Source organism: Acinonyx jubatus, chromosome A1 (assembly GCF_027475565.1).
Source record: "Acinonyx jubatus isolate Ajub_Pintada_27869175 chromosome A1, VMU_Ajub_asm_v1.0, whole genome shotgun sequence".
Lineage (NCBI taxonomy): Eukaryota > Metazoa > Chordata > Mammalia > Carnivora > Felidae > Acinonyx > Acinonyx jubatus.
Window position 1 is genome coordinate 140461584 of NC_069380.1, and position 26053 is coordinate 140487636.

A 26053-nucleotide genomic window follows, 5' to 3' on the forward strand; every position below is an offset into this window, starting at 1 on the left:
GGTATTTAAGTTCCTAAGATTACAACAATGCCAAAAGGCAATAAACACTTCCTAGTTGACTGATTTGTAGCATTTTCAATATACCAAATCAACACACAGACACATGTAAGATATTTCCCAAATCCATCTTAGGATGAACATGGGGCTACTTAATGCAGGAACCATTCCTATTCACCTGTATATTCGCAGAACCTATCATAATGGCTGGCATGCAGTAAGAGCTCAATAATTAGCTGAATGAAACATCACAGCCCAGTGGTATACTGAAAAAATTTAAGGCTGTTCTCATTAGATTGCTATATCAGGAATCTAACTTCCACCAATGGTTATAATTCAAATAGATTCCTAGATAAAACACCAACATACTGTGAGGAAATGATGCATATTAAGAAGATTGTCTCTAAAAGTCTTTAACTTGTAAATTATTGTTTTGCTTTGATAGAGAGCACAAGAGCATAAGCGGGAGAGAGGGGCAGACGGGGAAGGGGAGAAAAGGTGAGAGAGAGAGAGAAAGAGAGAGAGAGAGAGAGAGAGAAAGAGAAAGAGAAAGAGAAAGAGAAAGAGAAAGAGAAAGAGAAAGAGAAAGAGAAAGAGAAAGAGAAAGAGAGAGAGAGAATCTCAAGCAGGTTCCACGCCCAGCAGAGAGCCCGACACGGGACTCAATCCCATGACCCTGGGACCATGACCTGAGCCAAAATCAAGAGTCAGACATTCAACCGATTAAGCCACCCAGGCACCCCTAACTTGTGGGATTTTTAAAAATTAATCATTTAAAATGTTCTTTCTTCATATTAATTATATTCAGACCCAGTCTACAGTTCTCTGGAAAGTTTTGGAAGAAATAGGTTAGAGTCCACCCATCCCCTCATCTTCCTGTGATTTATTTCTCAGCAACACCTTTATTTACGAAGTAACTGTACAGCCAACTTTTAAAGCTGAATTATGAACTCCAGAATATATCCAGGGGTTTATATTGGCAACACTGAAACATTCAGAACCACAGCTGAGCTAGCAGGCATTGCTGTAATTACTGACTATTGGAGAAGGACTTTTGTGCCTGTTATAGCAAAAAGCATAACAATATTAAATCACAGAAGGTTGCAAAACACCAAATTTGTTCTAGTTCTGTTATAAGAATCAATCAATATTGACCACAAGAGGCCTGTGCACTGACTGGCTGCAGGTGTGCAGAGAAAGCCTAGTTTCCCTGAAACCATTCTGTGACCAGAAATGGGAGTACTTAAAGCTCCGTGACTACACCATTCTCTGATCAGTTACCTCCATTCAATGTTACAACACTCCTTGCTGTAAAGCTAATCATAGCAGAGCCCCAGTAGGCTGGCAGAACACAGGCAGATCTGTTTAATTAGTTTATCAATACTAGTACATCAAACTTCATGAGTTATTGACTAAACCTTTGATTATTTTTGTACTATAACCACTGATTGCTTACTAGGTAACTTTTGGTATCATTTGACATCAAATGGAAGATGACGTACAGCTTAACTGTGTGTCTAAGGCAGCATGTACTTATAAAAATGAAATTTTGCACTTGATAGCAATGAAACATCAGTCAATTCTCTAAACATAAATTTTAAAAAGCTTATGTCAGTTTTCTCACATTAGAGGATTAAGCATGTTTCAAAAAACAACATAATTCAAGAACAAAAGAAACCCAAACAAATACACCACTAATTATGTTTATAGGGACATTTTTGTTGCAGAACATTACGCAGTATATGAGAATCTGAGTGTAAAGGGAAGAGATGAACAAATAGGAAAGTTCTATTATAACTACCTGAACAGTACAAACAGTTTTGGATGAACAATAAATAACATAGAATTTTCTGTTTACAAGAAGACTAGAAGTCCAGGGGGAACTAGTTAATTTACTACCAATTTCTAAGGACTTCCTCATTTCTACCATCTCTAAGTCATAAGAATAGTTATATCAAGGCCAGATACCTCCCAAAGGATAGCTAATACCAGATGTTGATAAGGGGCCAAAGTCACTAAGGGAGAGGAGGAGGAAGAAAGCATCAAGCAGGAAGTATGGGTCTAAAAAGGGGAATGGTCTAAGACGGGTTCTGAAGCCAAGCCACCTGGCTTTGGATTCTGACTGTGAAATATGACCTTGATCTGATAATTTAACCTCTCTGTTACCTTGTCCTCATATATAAAATATGGGAAATGACAGAATCAACCTCACAGAGTTATTTGTGATGATAAAATGAGTTGATATATGTAAGGTACTAACAACCTCGCACAGAAGGCATCTTTTAATGCTTTCTCTAGCATTTCTCTAGAGACTCTAGTCCTAAAACACTAAGGTAACAGCTCTACCTATACCTCACAATTTTTCTTTTTTTTTTTTTTTCAACGTTTATTTATTTTTGGGACAGAGAGAGACAGAGCATGAATGGGGGAGGGGCAGAGAGAGAGGGAGACACAGAATCGGAAACAGGCTCCAGGCTCTGAGCCATCAGCCCAGAGCCCGACGCGGGGCTCGAACTCACAGACCGCGAGATCGTGACCTGGCTGAAGTCGGACACTTAACCGACTGCACCACCCAGGCACCCCCTCACAATTTTTCTAAGTCAAATCTCAATTTTTTTCAGATACCTGCACTTACATCAGAAGCCATAAAAAACTACATCAAATTAGAAGCTCGGATAGCATGACCATAATATATCAAAGAGAGTTTAACTCTTGATATTATCAATTCAGAAGTATATAGTAACACGCATACAAATATTGTTTAATAAATATCTATTAATGACAAGTCAAATTTGCAAATACTAGATTACATACATATAGCCTACATTTCTCCTGTTAATTGGACTCTTAGAAAGAATGGTTTATCAAGTTAATTTAAGTCCAATATTAAATTAATTGTTTTGATTTTAATTTACCCGAGTCAGTCAAATTGATTTTATGATGACTAATCATTTTGGTAGCAAAATTCACCTATTCCAAACATATAATGTATTTATTATCTAATAAAAATTTATGTATTCTTGAATAAGTTTCTAAAAATGGGTTTGAAGTATATATGTTTAAAACCCTATAATATTTTCTAATAATGTTAAAATGGTGAAGGAAAAATAATTATTTTTATATATGTAAATGTGTACTCTAGAAATGTATGAAATATACTTCGCTTTATTTTTCCAGATCTTGAATATGTAAATGCAAGATTATTTAAACTAACTTACCTTATACGAGAAAAAACTACTTACTTTTTTTAACTTTTTTTTTAACGTTTATTTATTTTTGAGACAGAGAGAGACAGAGCATGAATGGGGGAGGGTCAGAGAGAGAGGGAGACACAGAATCTGAAACAGGCTCCAGGCTCTGAGCGGTCAGCACAGAGCCTGACGCGGGGCTTGAACTCACGGACTGTGAGATCGCGACCTGAGCCGAAGTCGGCCGCTTAACCGACTGAGCCACCCAGGCGCCCCAAGAAAAAACTATTTAAACTACTAGTATACTTTATATTAGAGACATAGTAACACAAATTCACTGCCATAGTGTTAAAATAATATCTAAGAGTCCACTTCACGTCAATCTTGTATTTGTATTATATACAAATGAAGTGTGACCTAGCTACTCCTATTGCTGTACTTAAAAAATTAATCATTCTCATCATGATTATTTTATTCACTCTTATTCTTTCCTGTACCTAAGCAATTGTTTCCTTTAAAAAAAAAATGCCCCGTTTTTACAACTAAAAATACTTAAGCATTGACTATAAAGTTGCTAATGGTACATAGCTCACTCAGTATATTCTGGCCGTAAAGCACTAGAAGACACTGCTATAGAAGTCTGATACAGAGACTGGAAAAGATGATGAAAGTTTTCAAGTACGTCACCACTTGAAAATTCCACACAGAAAGTAGGGAAAGCTGAGCCTAATGCTTCATTTGATCAATAACATTCCATGTATTTTTAAGGCTTTAGAAACAGTTACAGATTTTGATGAAGCTGTAATTTAGTAATAACTGAGAGACCTGATTTACCCTCCTGCCTTAACCAAATAGAATATCAGGAGCAGGAAATGTAACAATAGTTTCCTATGTTGGACAACAAGCAATACAGAACTGTGAACCCAGAGAGACGGAAAAGTCAAGCTGAGTACTATCACTAAGCATAAGTCTACCAGCACAGGGGGGGCAACTCAAACAGAATTCAGAAGATTCACTGTGCTGAGGAGACAAGAGACGAAAGTTCAGAGGCCAAGGTTGCTCAAATTTGCAGAGCAAAAAAACAAACAGGAGGAAACTTCACAGAGACAGTGAGAGGGAGAGAGAGAGCACACACACACTACAGAGGACCACCATCAAGTCTTAAACGAAGCCCTGACATGCACAAGAAAGAGTGACATAAAACTACCTGAGGCCAGACCAATCAATCAATCAATCAATAACACCAAAAACAAACACAAGAAAAAAGTACACATAAGATATCTTAAAGATCACAAAGAACTAGGATTAGTTCGTGCTCCTACCAGCCAGAGAAAATGTCTCATAAATACACAGACTGCTGAGTAGAATCCCAAGAAGGCATCACTTTAGGAGTGGGATTAAATTAATCTAAACTAAAAATATTTCTGAGCTCCCTAATAAAGCTTAAATGTATGCTTTGAAAGAATCAAATAATTCCACATAACTGTGTGCCACAAACAAAAAAAAGCCAACACAATTTAAAGGAATACAACAAAATCCACCAGCCAGCCACATGAATTTCACAATGTTTAGCATACAATTAATTAAAAAAGTAGGAAAATATGAATCATAACCATGAGAAAAATCAATCTATAGAAAAAGACTCAAGTGATAGAAAGGATAGAAGTGGCAGAGAGGCGCCTGGTTGGCTCAGTCAGTAGAGCATGTGACTCTTGATCCTGGGATCATAACCTTGAGCCCCATATTGGGTGGAGAGTTTACTTAAAAGTAAAATCTTAAAAAAAAAAAAAAAAAGGAGAAGGGCTTTACAGTAACTATTATAAATATGCTCCATATGCCCAAGAAGACAGACAAAAATATGACTATGTTGAGGAGAGAATCACAAGATATAGAAGTGATCCAATGAAACATCTAGAGATGAAAAATGTAACAGCTGATTTGATAAATACACTGGAAGAGATGAACAAGTTAGACACAACAAAAGGTAAGGTCAGTTAAGTATACAGCAGTAAGAACTACCAAAATGAAGCACAGAGAGAAAAGACTGGGAAAAAACTGACAATATTATCAGTGACCAGTAGGACAACATCAATTAGTCTGTATGTGTACCAGAAATGCCAAAAGGAGAGAGAAGAGAGAAAATATATTTGTGATAAACTAATGGCTGAAATTTTAAGAGAACTATAACCCACAAATATAAGATGCTCAACAAACCTGAAGCAGAATAAACATGAAAAAAAAATATGTCAAGGCATATCGCAGTAAAATTGAAAACCAGTGCTAGAGAGAAAATCTCAAAACCAAGAAGAGATAAGAAAGACACATTGTACACAATGAAACAGAGATTAACAATGACAGTAAACTTGCAGGACAGAAAACAATGAAATATTTTTTTTAATGTTTATTTATTTTTGAGAGAGACAGAGAGCAAACAGGGGAAGAACATAGAGAGAAAGAGAAAGAGAGAGAGAGAGAGAGAGAGAGAGAGAGAGAGAGAGAGAGAGAGAGAGAGAGAATCCAAAGCAGGCTCCAGGCTCCGAGCTGTCAGCACAGAGCCTGACACAGGGCTCAAACCACAAACCGCTGAGATCATGAACTGAGCTAAAGTCGGACACCATAACTGACTGAGCCACCCAAGCACCCTGAAATACTTTTTTTTTTTTCAACGTTTATTTATTTTTGGGACAGAGAGAGACAGAGCATGAACGGGGGAGGGGCAGAGAGAGAGGGAGACACAGAATCGGAAACAGGCTCCAGGCTCTGAGCGGTCAGCACAGAGCCTGACGCGGGGCTCGAACTCACGGACCGCGAGATCGTGACCTGGCTGAAGTCGGACGCTTAACCGACTGCGCCACCCAGGCGCCCCCTGAAATACTTTTTAAATACTGAACAAAGAAGACTGTAAACCTAGAACTGTAAATTTTACTAGGCAAAAATATTTTCAAATTGTAAGCAAAATAAAGACTTTTTAAAACAAAAGCTGAAAGAATTCATTATCAGCAAAACAAAAGAGATGTTAAAGAAAGTCCTCTAGTCATAAGGAAAACAATACCAAATAGGATATTTGGACCTATACAAAGGAATGAAGAGGGCCATAAATGGTAAACATGAGAGAACACATGAAAGACTTTGGGGGAGAGAGGCAGCCCATTTTTATTTTTTATTTTTAATTAAAAAAGTTTGTATTTACTTAGGAGCATTCAGAATGTCAACAAAATAGCTGCAACTTTTTGTTTGTTTGTTTGCAATTACAGGGTGGTATTCAGTTAACAAAACAATTATTTCGTATAAGCTGCATCAGAGACAAATGAAGATGAAAAACAACTATCCCCGTATAAAATTAATTTATGCTGTGCACTAACAAGGGCCTGCTTTAAATGTCCACACCAATTTACAACCCCCATACTGTACCATGTAAGGCTGGTGGCTACTGAAAACACCACCGGGACAGGACTATCTAAAGACACATTCGGTAGTGTGTTCACTATACAAAAAAACGACACTGGACAGTTTAAAAGCAAATCTTACACAGCCTTACACTTCAGTTTTTTTCTTTAAAAGGAGTGAGTTGTATAAAGGGGTTTAAATGCTTTACAGACAAAAAACAAAAAACTGCGCTAGAACCGACATATTCATCTTCACCATCTTCTTCATCTCCCTCCTGTTCCTCATCCTCTTCATCTTCCTTCTCTTCCTTGTTTTTCTTAGCCTTGACGACTCCTGTTTTTGCTTTATCAGGCATTCCTTTAACTCAGTATGCAGCAATATCTTTTTCATATTTTTTCATCAGCTTATTAGAAGTCTTCTTGTCATCTGCAGCAATGTTAGTCCACATCTCTCCCAGTTTCCCTGCAACATCACCAATGGACAGGCTGGGATGTTTGGAATGTTCTCCTTTGATTTCTGGGCGATTATCAGAACAAAACAAGAAAAAGGCCGAAGGAGGCCTCTTGGGTGCACCGGCATCCTTGAACTTCTTTTAGGAGGGATATCAGTTTTCATTTCTCTTCCGTAACGGGACGTTTCTGCCTTTGCCATGTCTTCAAACTTTCCTTTCTCTTTAGCAGACGTGGTCTACCATCTCTCTGAGCACTTCTTAGAAAACGCTGAGAAGTTGCCTGCAGCAACGGGGTGCTGCTTCTTGCACTCCTCTCGGTAACTTTGCACAAAGAATACATATGATGACATTTTGCCTCTTGGCTTCATAGGGTCTCCTTTGAGACAACTCATTTTTAAAAGTCTTTAATAGATAAGTAAACTGGTAATTTTGGAATAAAATTGTACCAGAACAATCTCCCACAGAAAACTTAAAAAAAAAAAAAAAAAAAAAAAGGACATATTACAAAAGCACTGTGGCCCCTGGTGGTGAAACAGCAGCAGAGTGTGGTTAGGAGTATATACTCAAAGGTGACAAGAGAGAGAGTAAATTCCTCATTCCCTTGGCTTTCTGATGAGGCCAAGCGAATACTGGATGAAGTGCAAGTGGAGGCACTGATGGACAAACCACTGTCTCTGGCCAAAGGTGTCAAAATATTGAACCTACAAAAATCATGGCCACTGAAGAAAATAGGGGAATCCCAGAAGGGAAAGGGCTGGAGATGGGCTCCTTAAACAGTCTCTACCCACATCTCTGACTAACTCCTGAACCATGCAAGCAGAGAATAGACTCAAAGTAGTTCAGCAGAAGACAAAAAATATGACATGACACTGACTGAAGCTGCTGCTTAAGAAATAGAGTTTACAATTTGAACTCGTCAAGGTAAGCACCTTCAAAATACCACCTGTGATGTAAAAATAAAAGAATACAGAATCTCCATGATAATATAATGGCAAGAACAGAACTCAAAATTGCCCAATGTAAGAGAAACTCAAAATTGAATACATACATACACGCATATATATAAATATATATGTATACACACACACACACACACACACATACACACACACACACACACACACACACACACACACACAAGAAAATAAACCAAATGTAAGTTTGAGATAAACAAGGTATTGGAACCAGCAGACAATTTTAAAGCCTACTATTACACATATTCTTAATGAAGTAAAAGAAAATGTGCTCTCAATTAGAGAAAAATAAAGCATATCTCAGCAAAGAAAAAGAAAGAACCAAGGTGAAATTCTAAAATGAAGAAATGTTCACTGAATGTACTCAACAATCAAATGGAGATGCCAGAAGAATAAGTGAACCTGAAAAAAGGTGAATAAAAATCCAATGGGAAGCACACAAAGAGATATAAGAAAACCAACAAAGCTTCACGCAAACAATATACATGTTGCTGTTTACAATAATACGAGAAGGAGAAGAGAATGGAGCAAAATATTACCTGAAGAAATAATGGCCACTCTTATGTTTATAGCAGCATTACTTACAATAGACAAGATACGGAAGCAGCCCTAGTGTCCATCAATTGACAAATGAAGAAAGAAGATGTGGTACGCGTACACACACACACACACACACACACAGTGGCTTAGCCAACAAAAAGAATGAAATCTTGGGGCGCCTGGGTGGCTCAGTCGGTTGAACGTCCGACTTCGGCTCATGTCACGATCTCACGGCTTGTGAGTTCAAGCCCTGTGTCCAGCTCTGTACTGACAGCTCAGAGCCTGAAGCCTCTTCAGATTCTCTCCCTCTCTCTCTCTGCCCCTCCCCCCGCTCACACTCTGTCTCTCTCAAATAAACATTTAAAAAAAATTAAAAAGAAAAACAAGTCAGAAACAAAATTCAGAACTCTTTAAAAAAAAAAAAGAATGAAATCTTGCCATTTGCAGTGACATGGGTGGAGCTAGAGAGTATAATGCTAAGTGAAATAAATCAGTCAGAGAAAGACAAATACTCTACGATTTCACTCATATAGGGAATTTAAGAAACAAAACAAAAGATAAGAGAGAGAGAGACAAGACACAGACTCTTAATTATAGAGAACTGGTGGTTACCACAGAGGAAGTGGTTGGGGGCATGGATTAAATAGGTGATGGGGATTGAGGAATGCATTGGTCATGGTGAGCACACAGTAATGCATGCAAGTGTTGAATTATTATATTGTACACTGAAACTAAAAAAGAAGAGAAATAATCACCAAAATTTCCCTAATTTTGATCAAAGGCAGTAATTCACAGATATAAGACATTCAATAGACGCCAGGCCAAATGAACACAAAGAAGCTCAAACCAAGACAACTCAGAGTTAAAGATGAAAAGCAAAACATGAAAGCATCATGAGAAAAATGACAAATTACGTAAGTGGTATCAATTACCCAGTTAACAGGGATACTGCATAACGAGTCACAGAGGATCTTTAAAGCATCTTTAGAATGCTAAAAGGAAAACAACAACAACAACAACAATAACCCATATAACCCAGAATTCTATGACCAGTGCAAGGATTCTTTAGGAACAGAGGTAAAATGGAAACACCTTCAGAAAAGAGATTTCAGCAGCAGCAGATCTGCACCACAGCAAAAGCCAATGCAAGATTTTAAGGCAGGAAGATAATGATACTGATAGAAATGTGGATCTTTACAATACAAAGAGAACGCTGGAAATAAGTGACACTTTTTTCTGTTTTCTTCTCTTAATTTCTTTATAAATCATGAAAATTTAAAGCAAAAACTGCACTGTCTTGCGACGTTTTTAATCTGACACAAATAAAGCTAAACAAAAGACAGAAGGAATATGGATGTATACGGTTGCAAGATTTCTATATTTTAAGTGGAGAGATACAGTATTAAATAAAACTGACTGCAAAAAGCTATGAATGAATACAGTAGGGTCACCTGGGTGGCTCAATCGGTTAAGTGTACAACTCTTGATTTCGGCTGAGGTCAGGATCTCACGGTTCTCAGCTGAAGGCGCCGAGCCCTGCTTGGGATCCTCTCCCCTCCTCTCTCTTTGCCCCTCACAAGCTCTCTCTCTCTCACTCTGTCTCTTAAAATAAATAAATAAACTTTAAAAAATAAAAATAAATACAGTCAACAATTTAAAAAAAAGTGCAAAGATAAACAGGTTAAAAATAAAAACAAGAAAATTTTAAATGGGATTTCCTCCAAAGCAAAGAGAAGAAAGGAAAAAAGAAAACAAAAAAGACAAATAGAAAATAAATAGTATAATAGTACACTCAAATCCAAACATAGCAGTAATTACATCAAGTGTTAAAATAATAAACAATCCAATTCAAAGGCACAGTTTGACAAAATGGATGGGGAAAAGATGGAACTATGTTCTGGCAATAAGAGATGCACAGGACATTCAAAGACACAGACAGGCTAAAAGCAAATAGTTGGAAAAAAGATATACTGGACAAAGCGATGAGAAGGCTGGAGTGGCAACATGAATAACAAATCAAATAGACTTTAAGACAAAAAGTGTCACCAGAGATAAAGAAGGACCTATTCTAGGGTAAAAGGGTCAAGTCATTACGAAGACACGCAGAGTGAGGCGTGATGGGAGTGCTTTAAAATTTATGCAAGAAAATGACTAAATTAAAGGGAGAAAGGAACAATTTCAGAATCACAACTGGGAGATTTAAAATCCCCCTCCTAGCAATCAGTGGAACACTAGACAACAGGTCAGTAAAAATAATTTTAAAAATCTAAACACTAACAACCCACATTTAAGTAACACGGATAGAAATGTATATCCAACAATAGCAGAATACACATTCTCTACACCAACTGCACATGGTATGCACACCAAAATAAACTATGATGATCTATAAACAAGTTCTCATAAATTTTAAGAATGAAATAAAACTAAATATGCTTTAGGACTAAAATGGAAGAATGTTACAAAGCAATTAATAGTAAGATCATTCAGATAACCCTTCCACCCTCAAAATGAGGAAATTAAACAACATACTTCTAAATAATCCATGAGTCAATAAAGAAATCATAAAGTAAAAATATTTTTAACTAAACAATGAAAATCTATAAAATTTAATTTGAAAAATGCAAATGAAACAATGTTTAGAAGAAAATACATAGTATTTTATATTAACCAAAAGTTTTGATCTGTGTTTCCAACTCAAGATATTAAAAAAAGAACCCCACCTTAACTATGTCTTTTGCAAATTCAGGTCCCAATTTCAAAATAATAGAACTATTTAGACTTTTTTTTACATGTAAATAATGCTTCCATTTTCTAAATGACCACTAAGTAACATAGAGATTTATCCCCTTCGTTTTTAAAAGGAAGCATGTTAAAAACAATTAGCTATTTTGACATTGTCTAGATGTTCGAGCAGCTCAATATTGTTAGAACTGTCCTGTTTATTTTTGTTTTCAAGAGGAAAAAAGTCAGCTTTCTTCGGTGAATTTTATACAGGTAAAGGACATTCATATATTTCAGTTTTCGTGTTTTTTCCCACTTCAAGAAAAACATAACCATGTTCATGTTCAAAGACTGACAAAGTAATTGTCAGTAAATTAATTTTTAATATTAAAAAGGAACCCCAAATTATGTATAAATCTGAAGTGTAAAAGATAAATACAAAAGTCAATAATCATTTAAAAAATCAATGACATACAAAACAGAAAAAAGTAAGTGGATAAAACTAAAAGCTGGTTTTCAAAAGGTCAATACAATTGATAAGCCTCTAATTTGATCAAGAAAAAGAGAAGACAAAAACTACCAATTATCAGGAAGAGTAAATATCACTGCAGAAGGTACAGACATTAAAAAAATACTAAGGGAATATTTTTAACAATTTCATGTTACTAAACTGACAACCCGGATGAGATGGATAAATTTCTTGACTGACAAATTACTAACAGAGATCAAGAAGAAATAGAAAATCTAAATAGCCCTGTGTTGGGGATCCACCAAGACCATCTTCAGGTTGGATGACTGGCTAGAAGGGTTTATAGTACTCAGAAAAGTTGTCATACTCAGGGTTATGATTCATTACAGCAAAGGAATACATAGTAAGATCAGCAGAAGGAAAAGGTACATGGGGTGAAGTCTAGAGGACACCAGGCACAAGCTTCCAAGAATCCTAACAGTGGAGTCACATAAGACCTGCTTAATTCCTTCAGCAACAATGTATGACAACATGTACAAAATGCCACCAACCAGGGAAACTTGACAAAGAAAGACTATCCAAAGTATTTATTAGGGATCAGTCATGTAGATCCTGTACAACTACACATATTGTCATCACTACATAGGAGATCAGTAACTAAAGCTCCAGAACAGGAAAAGAAAAAGCAGGTGTTTACCAAAAAGTGATAAAACACTTTTATCAGACAGAACAGTCCAACAGCTCAGTTTGACCAAGCCAGACAACGAGCAGTCATGAAAATGTATCTTTTGGGGGAATGTACGGGGTTTGAGCAACCCAAGTCTGCTGAGTTAACTATTTCCCACAGTGGTTTATACCAAATAAACAATTTGAACTCATAATTTAAAACCTTACTGTAAAATAAACTCCAAGCACACTTGACTTCACACTAAGAATAAAATAATACCATATTAGGATAAAATAATTCTACACATACTCTTTGAGACAGCAAAGGAGAAATACATCCCAAACTCATTTTACAAAGCCAGTATTAACCTGATTACCCTGATATCAAAACAAAAGCCACTGCAAGTAAAATACATATAGACGCAATAACATATAGACGCAAAACTCCTTAATAAAAAGATGGCAAACCAATTCTAACAATATAAAGATTTAACACAAGACGACCATGAGGGACCAGCCCAGGAATAAAAAGGTTTAACTAGTGAAAAATCAATCCTAGTCATTTACCACTATCAAGAGAATAGAGAAAAATCATATAATGTCAAAAGTTACAGAAAAAGCACTTGGAAAAATTCAAAACTCATTTGCTATAAAAACTTTCAGCAAACTATGGGTAGAAAGAACTTCCTCAACATGATTACAGACAGCTGCAAAAAAAACCTATAGCTAATATCATATTCAAAGATAAAAGGCACAGTGCTTTCTACATGAGAAACAAGGCAAGGGTAACTATTCTCATCACTTTTATTCAATACTGTAATGTACGGTGTACTCAATGTAATATGACAAGAAGAAAAAAGAACAGAAAAGTAAAATTACATTTGTACATGATATGATCCTTTATGTAACAAAGCCTAAGAAATCTATAAAATAGCTATCAGAGCTAATAAGTGAATTTAGCAAAGACACAACACAAGATCAATATACAAAAATCAATTCTTTATGCTAGCAATAACCAATTGGAAAACGAAATTAAAAAGACAATGTTGTTTAAAATAGCCTTCAGGGGTGCCTGGGTGGCTCAGTCGGTTAAGCATCAAACTCTTGATTTAGGCTCAGGTCATGATCTCACAGTTCATGAGTTCAAGTGGCCCCCTCCCCCTGTATCAGGCTCAGCACTGACAGTGTAGAGCCTGCTTAGAATTCTCTCTCTCTCTCTCTCTCTCTCTCTCTCCTCTCTCTCTCTCCCCACCCCTTCATCTCTCTCCACTCCTCCCTCCCTCACACACTCTCTCTCAAAATGAATAAACTTAAAAACAAATTTTATATATTTTTTAGGTTTATTTCTTTTGAGAGAGAGAGAGAAGGCGCATGCACCAAAGGGGCAGAGAGGTGGTGGGGGGGAGAGAGAGAGAATTACAAGCAGCCTCCACACCATCAACAGAGTCCGATGCGGGGCTGGAACTCACAAACCACGAGATCATGACCTGGGCCAAAATCAAGAGTTGGACACTCAACCAACTGAGCCACCCAGGTGGCCCTCAAAATAAGTGAACTTTAAAAAAATAAACAAAACAGCTTTCAAAACTACTAAAAAACAAATTTAAAATACATGCAAAACTTGAATACCAAAACTATAAAATACTGCAAAAGGACATTATAGAAGACCACATTTGTGGACTGGAAGACTTAACATGGTAAAGACAGCAATTTTCCCCAAATTTGATCTATAAATTCAATGCAAACAAAATCAGTCCTAACAGGCTTTTGAGGAAACTGACATGCTAATTTTAACACTTATATAAAAAGTACAAAAGACCCAGACTAGCCAAAAAAAGGTTAAAAAAACAAAACCAGGCTGGAGTGCTTACACTACCTGACTTCAAGACTTACAACGTGACTATCCAGTAAACAAGGCAGTGTGGTATGGCAAATAGATCAACGGAAAAGAAAAGAGTCCAGAAACATACTTGCACTTACATGATCAAGAATTTTTCACAGAAGTAGCAAGGCAATTCAAGGCGGAAAAGACAGAGCCTTCTTAAAAAGTGATACCAGAACAAATGAATACCCAGAAAAATCAATCAATAAATCTTCAACCTTACTTACCTCACATCACACACAAAGTCTAATTTGAAATGTGCTGTGCAAGAAAAAGTTAATAAAGCAGGCCAAAGAATGCTATCCTTAGAAAGTCTGCTTTCAAAGTTGGCACTGACTGGGATCCGGGAACTTGAATTTTAGGGGTATTCCCACAATTCCCTGATAAGGGTGGTTTACAAACAATATGGTTTATGCTCAACATTTGCTTTTTTTAAAGGGAGTTTGGAATTTTGGTACATGCTAGGCAGTTAATGCCTCCATGAACAGCCCCCCAGTAAAAGACCTGGGCACTGAATCACTAATGAGCTCTCCTAGTGGACAACACCTCACACTTTTTGTCACAATTGATGCTGGAGGAATTGATTATCACTGGGAAAATCACTGGAGAAAGATACTTGGAAGCTTGCATCTGGTTTCCTCTTGACTTTACCACAAGCACCTCTTTCAGGGACTGATTTTATTATGTACCTTTCATTGTAATAAATCATAGCTATGAGTATGACTATATCTTAAGTCCTATGAGTCCTCCCAGTGAATCATCGAACCTATGGATCACAGACCTATGGACACTGGATCCAAACATGGATCATTGACCTAAATATAATAGCTACAACTATTAAACTTTTAGAACACACCAGGAAAAATCTTTGACATTAGGTTAGACAAAGATCTCTTAAAAAGGTCACCAAAAACCATGAGGTACAACTGAGAAAAAAACAGATAAAATGGACTTTATCAAAATCAAATGTTTGTTTTTTAAAAGATATTAAGAAAACAAAAAGGCAAGCCACAGACCAAGAGAAAATAAATAATAATAAATAACCATCTATCTGAGAGAAGACTAGAACCAGAATTCTTATGCTTTAATTATAAAACAAAAAAGATATGAGCAGACATTTTAGAAGAGATATGACTAACCAATAAATCATGAAAAATGTTCAACGGCACTAAATATAGGAAAACGTAGGGGCGCCTGGGTGGCTCAGTCAGTTAAGTGTCTGACTTCAGATCAGGTCATAAACTCACCGTTGAGTTCAAGACCCACATCGGGCGTTGTCAGCAAAGAACCCGCTTTAGATCCTCTGTTTCCCTCTCCCCCAGCCCCCCTCTCAAAAATAAATGAACATTTAAAGGAAAAAAAAAAAGAAAATGCAAATACATGCACAATGAAATACCATTATACAGCTACCAAACTGGCTAATGTTAGAGTCTAATAAGGTCAAGTGTTGGAACGGATGTGAACCAAGTGGAACTCCCATACAATTGCTGGTGGGAATGCAAATGATACAGCCACTTTGGAAAACTCTATGACACTATTTCCTAAAAACTAAATATACAGGGGCGCCTGGGTGGTTCAGTTGGTTGAACATCTGGCTCTTGATTTTGGCTCAGGTTATGATGTCACGGTTCGTGGGTTCCAGCAACACAGGGCCTGCTTGGGATCCTCTCTCTCCCTCTCTGGGTACTGCTCCCCTGCTTGCTCTTGCACTCTCTCCCTCTCAAAATAAATTAATAAACTTAAAAAAAAATTAAATATACATTTCCCAGACAATGCAACTTATCTATCCCTAGGTAATTAGAAAGGAAAAAGTTAAAGAAAATTAAAATACAAGAAAAATTAAAAATTAATTTTTACATGACCACATACAGCATTTTATTCAGGTGTATTTCAAAAGGTAAATTTGAAAATTGTAAAAATATCAGATTGCAGCAAAAAAGGAACAAAATGGGAATACATGAAATAGTACAGATGAATCTCAGATTTGAAGGTAAAAGGAGTCAAATTCAGGGCACCTGGGTGGCTCAGTCCATTAAGCATCCAACTTCAGCTCAGGTCAGGATCTCGAGGTTCGGGTTCAAGCCCTGCACCAGGTTCTTTGCTGACAGCTGAGAGCCTGAAGCCTGCTTCAGATTCTGATTCTCCCTCTGCCCTTCCCTCCCTCTCTCTCTCTCTCAAATATGAATGAATGAATGAATGAATGAATGAATGAATGAATGAATGAATGAATGAAACATTTAAAAAATAAGGACTAAAACTCAAGAGACATCATACTGTACGGTTTAATTTATAAGAAATTCTAAATATGACAAAACTCATAACCAAAAGCAGATCAGTGATTGCATGGAGACTCAAAATGGATCACAGCCCTATATATAAAAGTTAAATCTACAAACTGTTAGGAAAAAAGACAAATATAAATCTTCATGACCTTGGATTAAGCGTCCATTTCTTAGATATGACACCCAAGGCATAAGGAAACAAAGAAAAAATAGAAGTGGAATTCATGAAAATTTACAATGTCTGTGCTTCAAAGGACACAATCAAGAAAATGAAAAGATAATCCACAGAATGGGAGAAAATATTTGCAAATTTGACAACAGATAAGAATCTAGTATTCAGAATATATAAAGAACTCTAACAATAAACAACAGAAAGAAAACCCAATTATAAAACGGTAAAAAGATCTGAACAGACATTTTTTCAAAGAAGATGCAGAACTGGCCAAGAGACAATCAACAGTTTTTTATTAGAGAAATGTGAATCCAAATTGCAAAAAGCAGTAATGAGATTCCACTTCATACCCTTTAGGATAACTCTAATCTAAAAGACAGTAATTTTTTTTCAAAAAAGAAAAATTAGTATTGGTGAGGATGTGGAGAAATTATAACTCACATACAGTATTGATGGAATTGTAAAATGATGCAGTGCTGTGCAAAAGAGTTTGGCAAGTCCTCAAAAAACCATACAGTAACCATATCACAGTAACCAGAAATATCACTCCAAGGTACACATACGAGAGAAGTGAACACATAGGTACACACACAAACTTGTACAAAGTGTTTAGTACTATTCATGATAGCTAAAAAGTGGAAACAACCGAAATGTCACTGGTGAATGAATACACAAAATTCAGTATGTCCGTACAACGGAGTATTATTCAGCAATAAAGAGAAATGAGGTATTGATGTACACTACAACATGGGTGGACTTCGAAAACATTATGCTAAGTGAAAGAAGCCAGATACAAAAGTCACGCCCCGTACAACTTCATTTATATGAAATGCCCAAAAGAGGCAAATCCATAGAGATAGAAAGTAGATTCATAGTTGCCTAGGGCTGGGGGCACAAGGAGTGACTGCAGATGAAAGTAGGATTACTTTTTGAGGTGATAAAAATACAGAAGAAGGAAATGGCAGTGATGGTTGTACAATTTGGTAAATCACTGAATGGCCCACTTTAAAAGTTTATGGCATGTTAACTATATTTCAAAGAAAAATGACTTTTAAAAAGCAAAAATAATAACCATATATTTTTAGGCGATTTTAGCATTATTTAGAAGTAAAATGTATGATAACTTAGGAAAAGGTAGGAAGGAGAAAATGGAAATTTACTGTCATAAGGTTTTCAAAGTATATATGAAAGGTTATAATGTTGATTAAAAGTGAAAAAGTCCCTTATATCCTTAATTTCTATTTCTTATAATCTACCTATCTCTACCTAAAACATCTGCTCTGATGACACTTAGTCCTTGAAAATATTCTTCAGTGAAGACTGCTACTCCTACCAAACTTTCCAGACTCAAAAAGAGAACTAAGCATATTCCTCAAACTGTTGGCAACAGACAAAGAAGAAGCATGTGTGCTGGCATTTTCATTCTCATGTATATATCACTACTTCCTACTGAGTAAACATGATCTTCCAATCACTACCTACATCAGTTGACAGTGAAATCCATGAGAGATGTGGTCATTAATTCTCTTCATTCCTACCTTCTATTGTTTTGAAATACAAGCCGTTTGCTCAGATCAATCTCTCATCCCCTTCACTGAACTCTTCATCCTACTCATCTTACTCAATGGCTTCTACATTGGCTCATATTTTTCTTTTGCACTCTATCAAAAGTCACGAGTCCATTTGACCCAACATTACCTTGGCCTCAAAGTGCTTTGAATTCCTGATTCAAACACCACGTGTAAACCTACACAGAGACAAGCACTCAAAGGCTCACACTACATCCTGCCTTCTGCTCACCTCCTACTGTACAGAGGCAGGGTATACCATGTTTCAAAAAGAGCCCTAGATTTGGAGTGATAATACTTGGGTTCAAACACTATCCTACTACTGAATGAACTTAGGTCTATTTCAATGGACATGTGCTATCTTTTTTTTTTTAAGTTTATTTATTTATTTTGAGAGAGAGCATGAGTGGGGTAGGAACAAAGAGAGAAGGGAGGAGAATCCCAAGCAGGTTCTGCACTGTCAGCATGGTGTCTGACACAAGGCTCAAACTCACTAACCATGAGATCATGACCTGAGTCAAAACCAAGAGTTGGACGCTAACCCAGGTGCCCCTGGATATGTGCTATCCTAATATTAAGTCCCGAGAGCGGAACACCAACTCAACTGGCTTCTACGAATATACAAGTTACCATCATTCACCCAGGTGAATTAATTTCAACTTATTTTTCACATTCCCCATCCAAAAATCCAAATACTGTTTATTCTATTTAAGACTATGAACATTTTACTTAGAGCAAAAGAAATCTAGTGATACTTAAGGATCTTATGTCACATTTCAAAGTAACAAAAAGTATATGATTCTTTTACAACAGAAAGAATTATGAAAATTATGAATCAAAACAATACCTCAATATTTTTACTGGCGACATTCTTCACAACAGCAGGAAACAGTTCAGATGCATTTTTCCCTTTTGCAATCATCTGAAGAATAAAAGTGGAGTATTAGAGTTGAAATCTTTTATAAATTAGTCATTTGAAAATAAAACATAAATTCTACATACATTAAATATTTAGAAAATTGAATCAGCAAATAAGCTATGGAATTCACAAGCTGAAGTCTTTTTGAATCATTTTACTTATCCCAATTATCTGTATCAAAGAACAAATAAAGTCTTGAGTATCAATATAAATATACAAATACACAGACACATTAAAGAAGAAATATATAGTAGTTCAAGACATACAATAAAACATTTACAATAGTTTTCTCTGGCTAATGAGGCTGTAAATACTTTAAAAATATTTGTACTGTTCTTTATTTTCCAAGCTCTTATATTAAAGTTATACATTGGCAATGGGGGTGGCGGGGAATAAACGTTATTTTGGACAAACTATTTCCCCCTTGGCTTTCATTTCATAGGTTTCCCTGTCTCCAACCATTACATTTCAAAGTTCTCTTCACCAAGTCCTCTCCTCTGCCTAAGTTCTGTATATCACCATCTTTTCAGGCTACACTATTTTACAATCTCTGAAACTCGTAACATTTCATTCACCCTCATGACTTAACTCTCACACTATAGGGATCAATTCCCCAAACTCTAGCCCTAACTCTGGGTCCTAGTTACACTTCTGTAACTGGACATCATTAGATGTCTCCCTCATCTCAAACTTGCTAAAACCAAACTCATTTTTCATGATAAAATAGCATTCATGCTAGAACTTCCTATTTCCACCAATTTTCCCAGATACCAGAAACCACAGATTTATTCTGGTCTCTTCCCACATGTACAGAGTAACTAGGTCCTGTTGTGATTTCTTTGTACTATCACATTAATCCTTTCTCACTGTTACTATCCTAAAATAGGTCAATATCATCTCACAAAGGTCTTTTCTAACAGTCTCCTGCTCCTGTTCATAATGTACCACACTGACAGTTTCACATGCTTAAAACACTACTGTGTACATGTCAGCCCCTCTCAAAGATTTCAAAAGCCCTTGGCTGCCTAAAAGTCCAAACTATTTCACTTAATATTAAATGCCCTCACAATTTACAACATCCCTCTTGAGCACAGCAACAATTACTGTTCTACACCAACACTATTATCAAAGTAAACTGACCCTCTCACTACCAGAACATTCTCTGGCTACTCTATGCCTTATCACACCCCCAAGTCAATTCTTTTTACTTTTCACAATTCTCTAAAATTCTAATCATTCTCCCTCCCTAGAGCCACCCAAAAATACCTGACCCACATTGTTGTCCAACTCTAATTTCCTCTAAAATTTTTAAACTCACACTCTTCATTTGTGCTGTTTTATTTCTATTTACTGTAGTTTTATGTCTACCTGTATCCCCATTTCCTTCACTCTCATTCTCGGAATATATCTTTATGTCGTTTAATAGTCTACACTTTGGTAGATACAAAATAAAGTTTAACAACAGGATCATTTTCTGGAAAGGGATTCTTCAATGAATTATACACCATATCTAAAAACTATCTTAAAAAAGATGGAAGGTATTAGTTTTATAAAATCATGACAAAAGTTTTATTATACACTATGTGATATTTTAAGCATTCAAATCCCAATTAGCAATTTTTCAATAAGATCTTTCTACATAACAGCTTAAAACACTCCAATATAAACTAATCTTTTCATATTCTGTTTCCTTACCTGTCACATTATGATTTGAATATTCTGTGAAACCTACTGCATATTACAAAAGGTTCACAAATAATACAGCTAAAACATCTTTATTATGATTTTTACACCTCCCTCAGTTTCCTCACCTGTAAAATGAGGAGAGAGGGAACAAATGTTTTTGGGCCCATGCCTTCAGTTATTCAATGAATACCTGAAGTTGAAGATCCTGTCCTATTAGATCCTATTCCAAGGATTCCCTAACTGTTCTACAGAAGGTTATTCAAAAGGATGTTAATAGATGAGGGAAGAAAAAAACCCTACAGTCAAGTTCATTCAACAAATATTTGCTGAAATGACACTACATGCCAAGGAGTACTGTAGGCCTTGGGGATACACCTTGCCCAGTGGAGCTTACCTTCTAATGCGGGCTAGGAACAATAAACAAATAAATACAATGTGTGAGATGGTAAAATAGAGTACTATGGGAAAAAATAAAGGACTGTATGAGAAATGGAAAGTGCCAGGGTGGCAGTGGTAGCTGCTCTTTTATGTTTTGTTTAGTGTTTTCATAGTATGTATTTCCCATCCTTGTATTTTTAATCTATGTATTTATATTAAAAATGGGTTTCTCCTATAGAACATACAGTTGCATCTTAACATTTTCAACCAATCTGACAATCTCTTTTAGTTGGTGACTTAAGATCACTCATATTTAATAAAATTACTGGTGTCGTTAGATTCAGGTCTACAATTTTTTTTTAAGTTTATTTATATATTTTGAAAGAGACACACCAAGTAGGGGAGGGGCAAAGAGAGAGGGGGGCAGAGGAGCCAAAGCGGGCTCCGTGCTAACAGCACAGGGCTCGATGCAGGGCTCAAACGCACAAACTGTGAGATGATGACCTGAGCCGAAGTCAGATACTCAACCAACTGAGCCACCCAGGTGCCCCCACGTCTCCAATTTTATTATCTGTTTTCTGTTTACTGTGTGTGTTTTGTTTGACTGACCTCTGTCATTCCCATTATTTGGGAACTTGTTAGTATTTGGTATTTTAATGTTTACATTGATTTTTTGTTTATATCTTCTTGAAGAACGTTTAGTGGTTCTTCTAGGGATTATTAGATGGACAAATCAAGATTCAACAAACCTTTCACAGTCTACTTAGATTTAATATTGTACCAGGTCAAATAAAATGTAGAAACCTTACAACCAGACAGGCCCTTTTAATCCCACCTCCCTGCTAGCCTTTGTATTATGCTATCCTATATATCTACACCTATTTAAAACCTCTCAGACATGTATAACTTAAGAAGAATAAAATTAGGCCTTTATGCTTGCCAAATACAGTGGACCCTTGAATAATGCAGGGGTTAGGGGTATCAATCCCCTGCAGTTTCGAATATCCATGTAGAACTTTGACTCCTCCCACAAATTAACTACTAATAACCTACTTTTGAACGGAAACCCTTCAGATAACATAAACAGTTGATTAACATATATTCTGTATGTTACATATACTATATACTGTACTCTTCTTACAATAAACTAGAGAAAATATTAAGAAAATTATGAGAAAAAAAGATCATAAGGAAGAGAAAATACATTTACAGCACAGTACTCTATAACACATATAAGTGGACCCATGAAATTCAAATCTGTGTTGTTCAAGTATCACCTCTATTTTCTTTCAGTACTTTAAAGATGTTCCACTGACTTCTGGCTGCCATGGTTTCTGATGTTATTAAAATCACTGATCCTTGTATGTAATATATCATTGTTTTTCCAGGTACTGTCAAGATTATTTCTTTATTTTTGGTCTTCTACAGTTTAATTGCTATGTGTTTACGCACGGTTTTCTTTGGGTTTATCCTAATTGGGATTCAGTGAACTTTTCATCTATAAGTTTACATCATTCATTCATTTGGGTAGTTTCCAGCCGTTATTTCTTCAAATATTTTTACTGCCCCAATCTCTCTCCTCCTTTTGGACATATTTGTTAGATCTTTTGATATTATCCAACAAAACCCTGAGGCTATGTTCAGTTCTTTTCCTTTTACTAATCTATTCTTCAAACCAACTAAGTTCTAGTGATCTGTCTTCAACTTCTGGCTCTTTTTTCTCTTATTTTGCTACTGAGTCAATCCAGGATGTACTGTATTTCAGATACGATAAAAAAGATACCAGATTATTTCAGATATGATAGAAATTTCAACAAATTTCTACATGATGTAGTTCACTTAAGATACTTTAGTAAAAAAACTACCTATTAGTTTCTACCTGGGGAATAAGTGGATATAGGAGAACCCCTTCCTATGTGTTGGGGGGATGGCTTTTTACATATTTGAAAATATTTTTTTCCCATTCTGAGGCTTGTCTCATCACAATGTTGTGGTATCATATGATGCACAAAGATTTTAATTTTGATACAGCCCTAATTATCCATTTTTTTCTTTTGTTGCTCACTTTTTGGTTTGTAGCTAAGAAACCTCTGACAAATCTCATGTCATGAAGTTTCTGCCCTATGTTTTCTTCTATAAGTTTTACATTTTTACCTCTAACATTTAGGTCTTTGATTCATTTTGCCTTATTTTATATATAGTATGAGGTAGGGGTCGAAATTCATTTTCTTGCAGGTGGTATCTAGTTTCCCAGCACCATTTGTTGAAGACTATAATTTCACCATTGAACGGTCTCGCACCCTTGTCAAAAATCATTTGACCACATAGTTAAGGGTTTACTTCTGCATGCTCTGTTGGGTATATATGTCTGTCTTTGTGACAGTTCCACGCTGTTTTGATTACTGTAGCTTTGTAATAAGTTTTCAGACCAGCAAGTGTGAGACTTATAAATTTGTGCAAGACTATTTTGGTTATTCAGGATCTATATGAATTTTAGGATAGATTTTCCTTTTTTTGCAAATAATATCACTGGAATTTTTATAGTAATTACACTGAATATGTAGATCGCTTTGATACTGACATCTTAAAAATATTAAGTCTTTTAATCCATGAACATAGGATACCCTTCCATTTATTTGTGTCTTCTTTAATTTCTGTCAGCAACATTTTGCAGCTCTCAAGGTACAAGTCTTTGCCCCCTTAGTTTATTTCTGGTATTGTATTCTTTTTAATGCTACTGTAAATAGGACTATTGTCTTAGTATCTTTCTTGAATTGTTTGGGTGCCTTTTATTTCTTTTTCTTGCCTAACTGCTCTGGCTAAAACTTTCAAAAATATATTGAACAGAAGAAACAAAAGCAGGCATCCTCTTTTTCCTTATTGAAGAAAACCTTTCAGAATTTCACTGCTGACTAGGATGTTAGCTGTGAGTTTTTCATACATGGCCTTTAACATGTTGAGGTAGTTTCCTTCCAGTCCTAGTTTGTTCAGTGCTTTATCATGAGTGTTAAATTTGGCCAAATTCTTTTTCTCTATCAATTGAGATGATCATGTGGGTTCTTCCCCCTTCATTCTGTTAACGGGTGTATTATTATGATTGATTTTCATGTTGCTCGTGTTTTTTTATAAATAATGAGTAATTATCTAGATCCAAAAATCCACATTAATTTTTTAAACTCAGGGAAAAAAAGAGGAGAAATTGTGTTTTTCTAAACTGTAACTGGCTTCATTTTTCACAGTAACAAAGATGGTTTATTTTAAAAAGTTCAAAATTTCTGATTTTATAAATACTGGTTAATTTACAAGGAAGGAGCGAACAGAGGGAAGGACGGTGGGGAAGCAAGAAAGGTAGATCTTACAGAGTCTCAGACCCAATTCCAGCTCTTAAAAATCAGCAACCTAGAATAAATGAAGAAATAGAAAATGAACTGATCCTTGATTTATATTCCATAAAGTAACAGCGGAGCAAAATTGACAGAAAACTCACTAAGGTATTATATCGCTAGTAAAAACTCAGACCTGCTTATGGAACTGGTCCTGATGTATATCAACATAGCAGAAAAATCTTGGCCCTTTAAGCAATTTCCAACCCAAGAACAACAAGATGCCAGCATCATGCACAAGATGAATCTTTTAAAGCACACATACAACTGAAACATTTTTGTTAAAGGAAAGAAGAGAGGAATGAACAATGTCTAGAAAAGTTTACACCAAAAATGTTTATCATACATGAACACATTATTAGTTTCTTTTTCTTACATGGATTTTCTCAATTATCCAACAATAATAATAATGTACCACTTGTATTTAGTTTAAGATCTTTTCAAAAATATTTACAAAAACATATGGAACTTTGAAATTACTTTTACTTTTCTTAAGGTCAGTACTATCCAACCAAATACCCTGTAAGATGAATGGCTATGAAAATCACATATATCAGTAATTTTACCTTGGCATTTTAAGAATCGTATCAAAGAAAGGTTCAGATTTGCTCACTATCCCATAACTACAAAGACAAGTAAACTAATCTGAGAAAAACCTTCAACATTTAACACTTACTAAAAGAAAATATATGAAAGATTCAATACAACACAGATTTCATTACAAATATTCCATTCCTCCAAGGACAACTCATCAGTATTTTAGCTAAAAAACTTATTTCTAAATTCACTATATGAAACAATACATTTCAAAGTCTCCTTAGTTCACCACATTTCACCAAGCCAACATAAAACATGGACATGTGCTATAAACACAAGACAGGTATTTTCCAGAAATATTAAGAAAAATAATGTATGAGTTCTTCAACTTGAGTCTCGCTGTGTGAGAGGTGACCACAAGATTTTGAAGTAGGTGGTTTTTTTCCCCCTAGGAATGCTTCGGCATACATGAGACTTTATTCAACATAATAAACACTGGAAACATTACCCCATGATACTAAGTAAGTCTCAGATATTACCAAAGAAAGATAATAAAATAAACTGTGACTACCATCATGGTTTCACACTGGTAGGTATTGCTGAAAAAATTCTCTACTGAATCATAGGACTACCTAGTACGAAAGACAGTCAGATGTGCACTGCTAACACTTTGATATATTTGAGAAAAAACTTGGTAAAATACCCAACATTTAAAATCTTAGCAGAATAAATTTAGAAATGTTTCTAACTATGATGAAAAGAGCTTAAAACTACTCTGCAATCGTATAAAGTGACAAAACCCCATTTTCAGGGCTCAAGGAATGTTAACTATAATGAGAAATTTAAATTT

At 35.7% G+C, this 26053-nt stretch overlaps 1 protein-coding gene and 1 pseudogene across 4 annotated transcripts in view; both read right to left on the reverse strand.

The window, feature by feature from the left end:
- AP3B1 (adaptor related protein complex 3 subunit beta 1) overlaps positions 1–26053 on the reverse strand; it is a 261873-nt gene that overhangs the window by 195351 nt on the left and 40469 nt on the right. For 2 of the 4 annotated variants that reach the window (XM_053224248.1, XM_015072097.3), the window contains exon 3: positions 19148–19222. In XM_053224248.1, the coding sequence (XP_053080223.1) occupies positions 19148–19222 (75 nt within the window). Of the gene's footprint in view, positions 1–19147; positions 19223–24642; positions 24683–24802; positions 24820–26053 lie in introns of those variants that run through there. The other 2 variants (XM_053224256.1, XM_053224255.1) reach the window with 2 other exon arrangements.
- LOC128315988 (high mobility group protein B1-like) lies at positions 5845–13610 on the reverse strand (annotated as a pseudogene).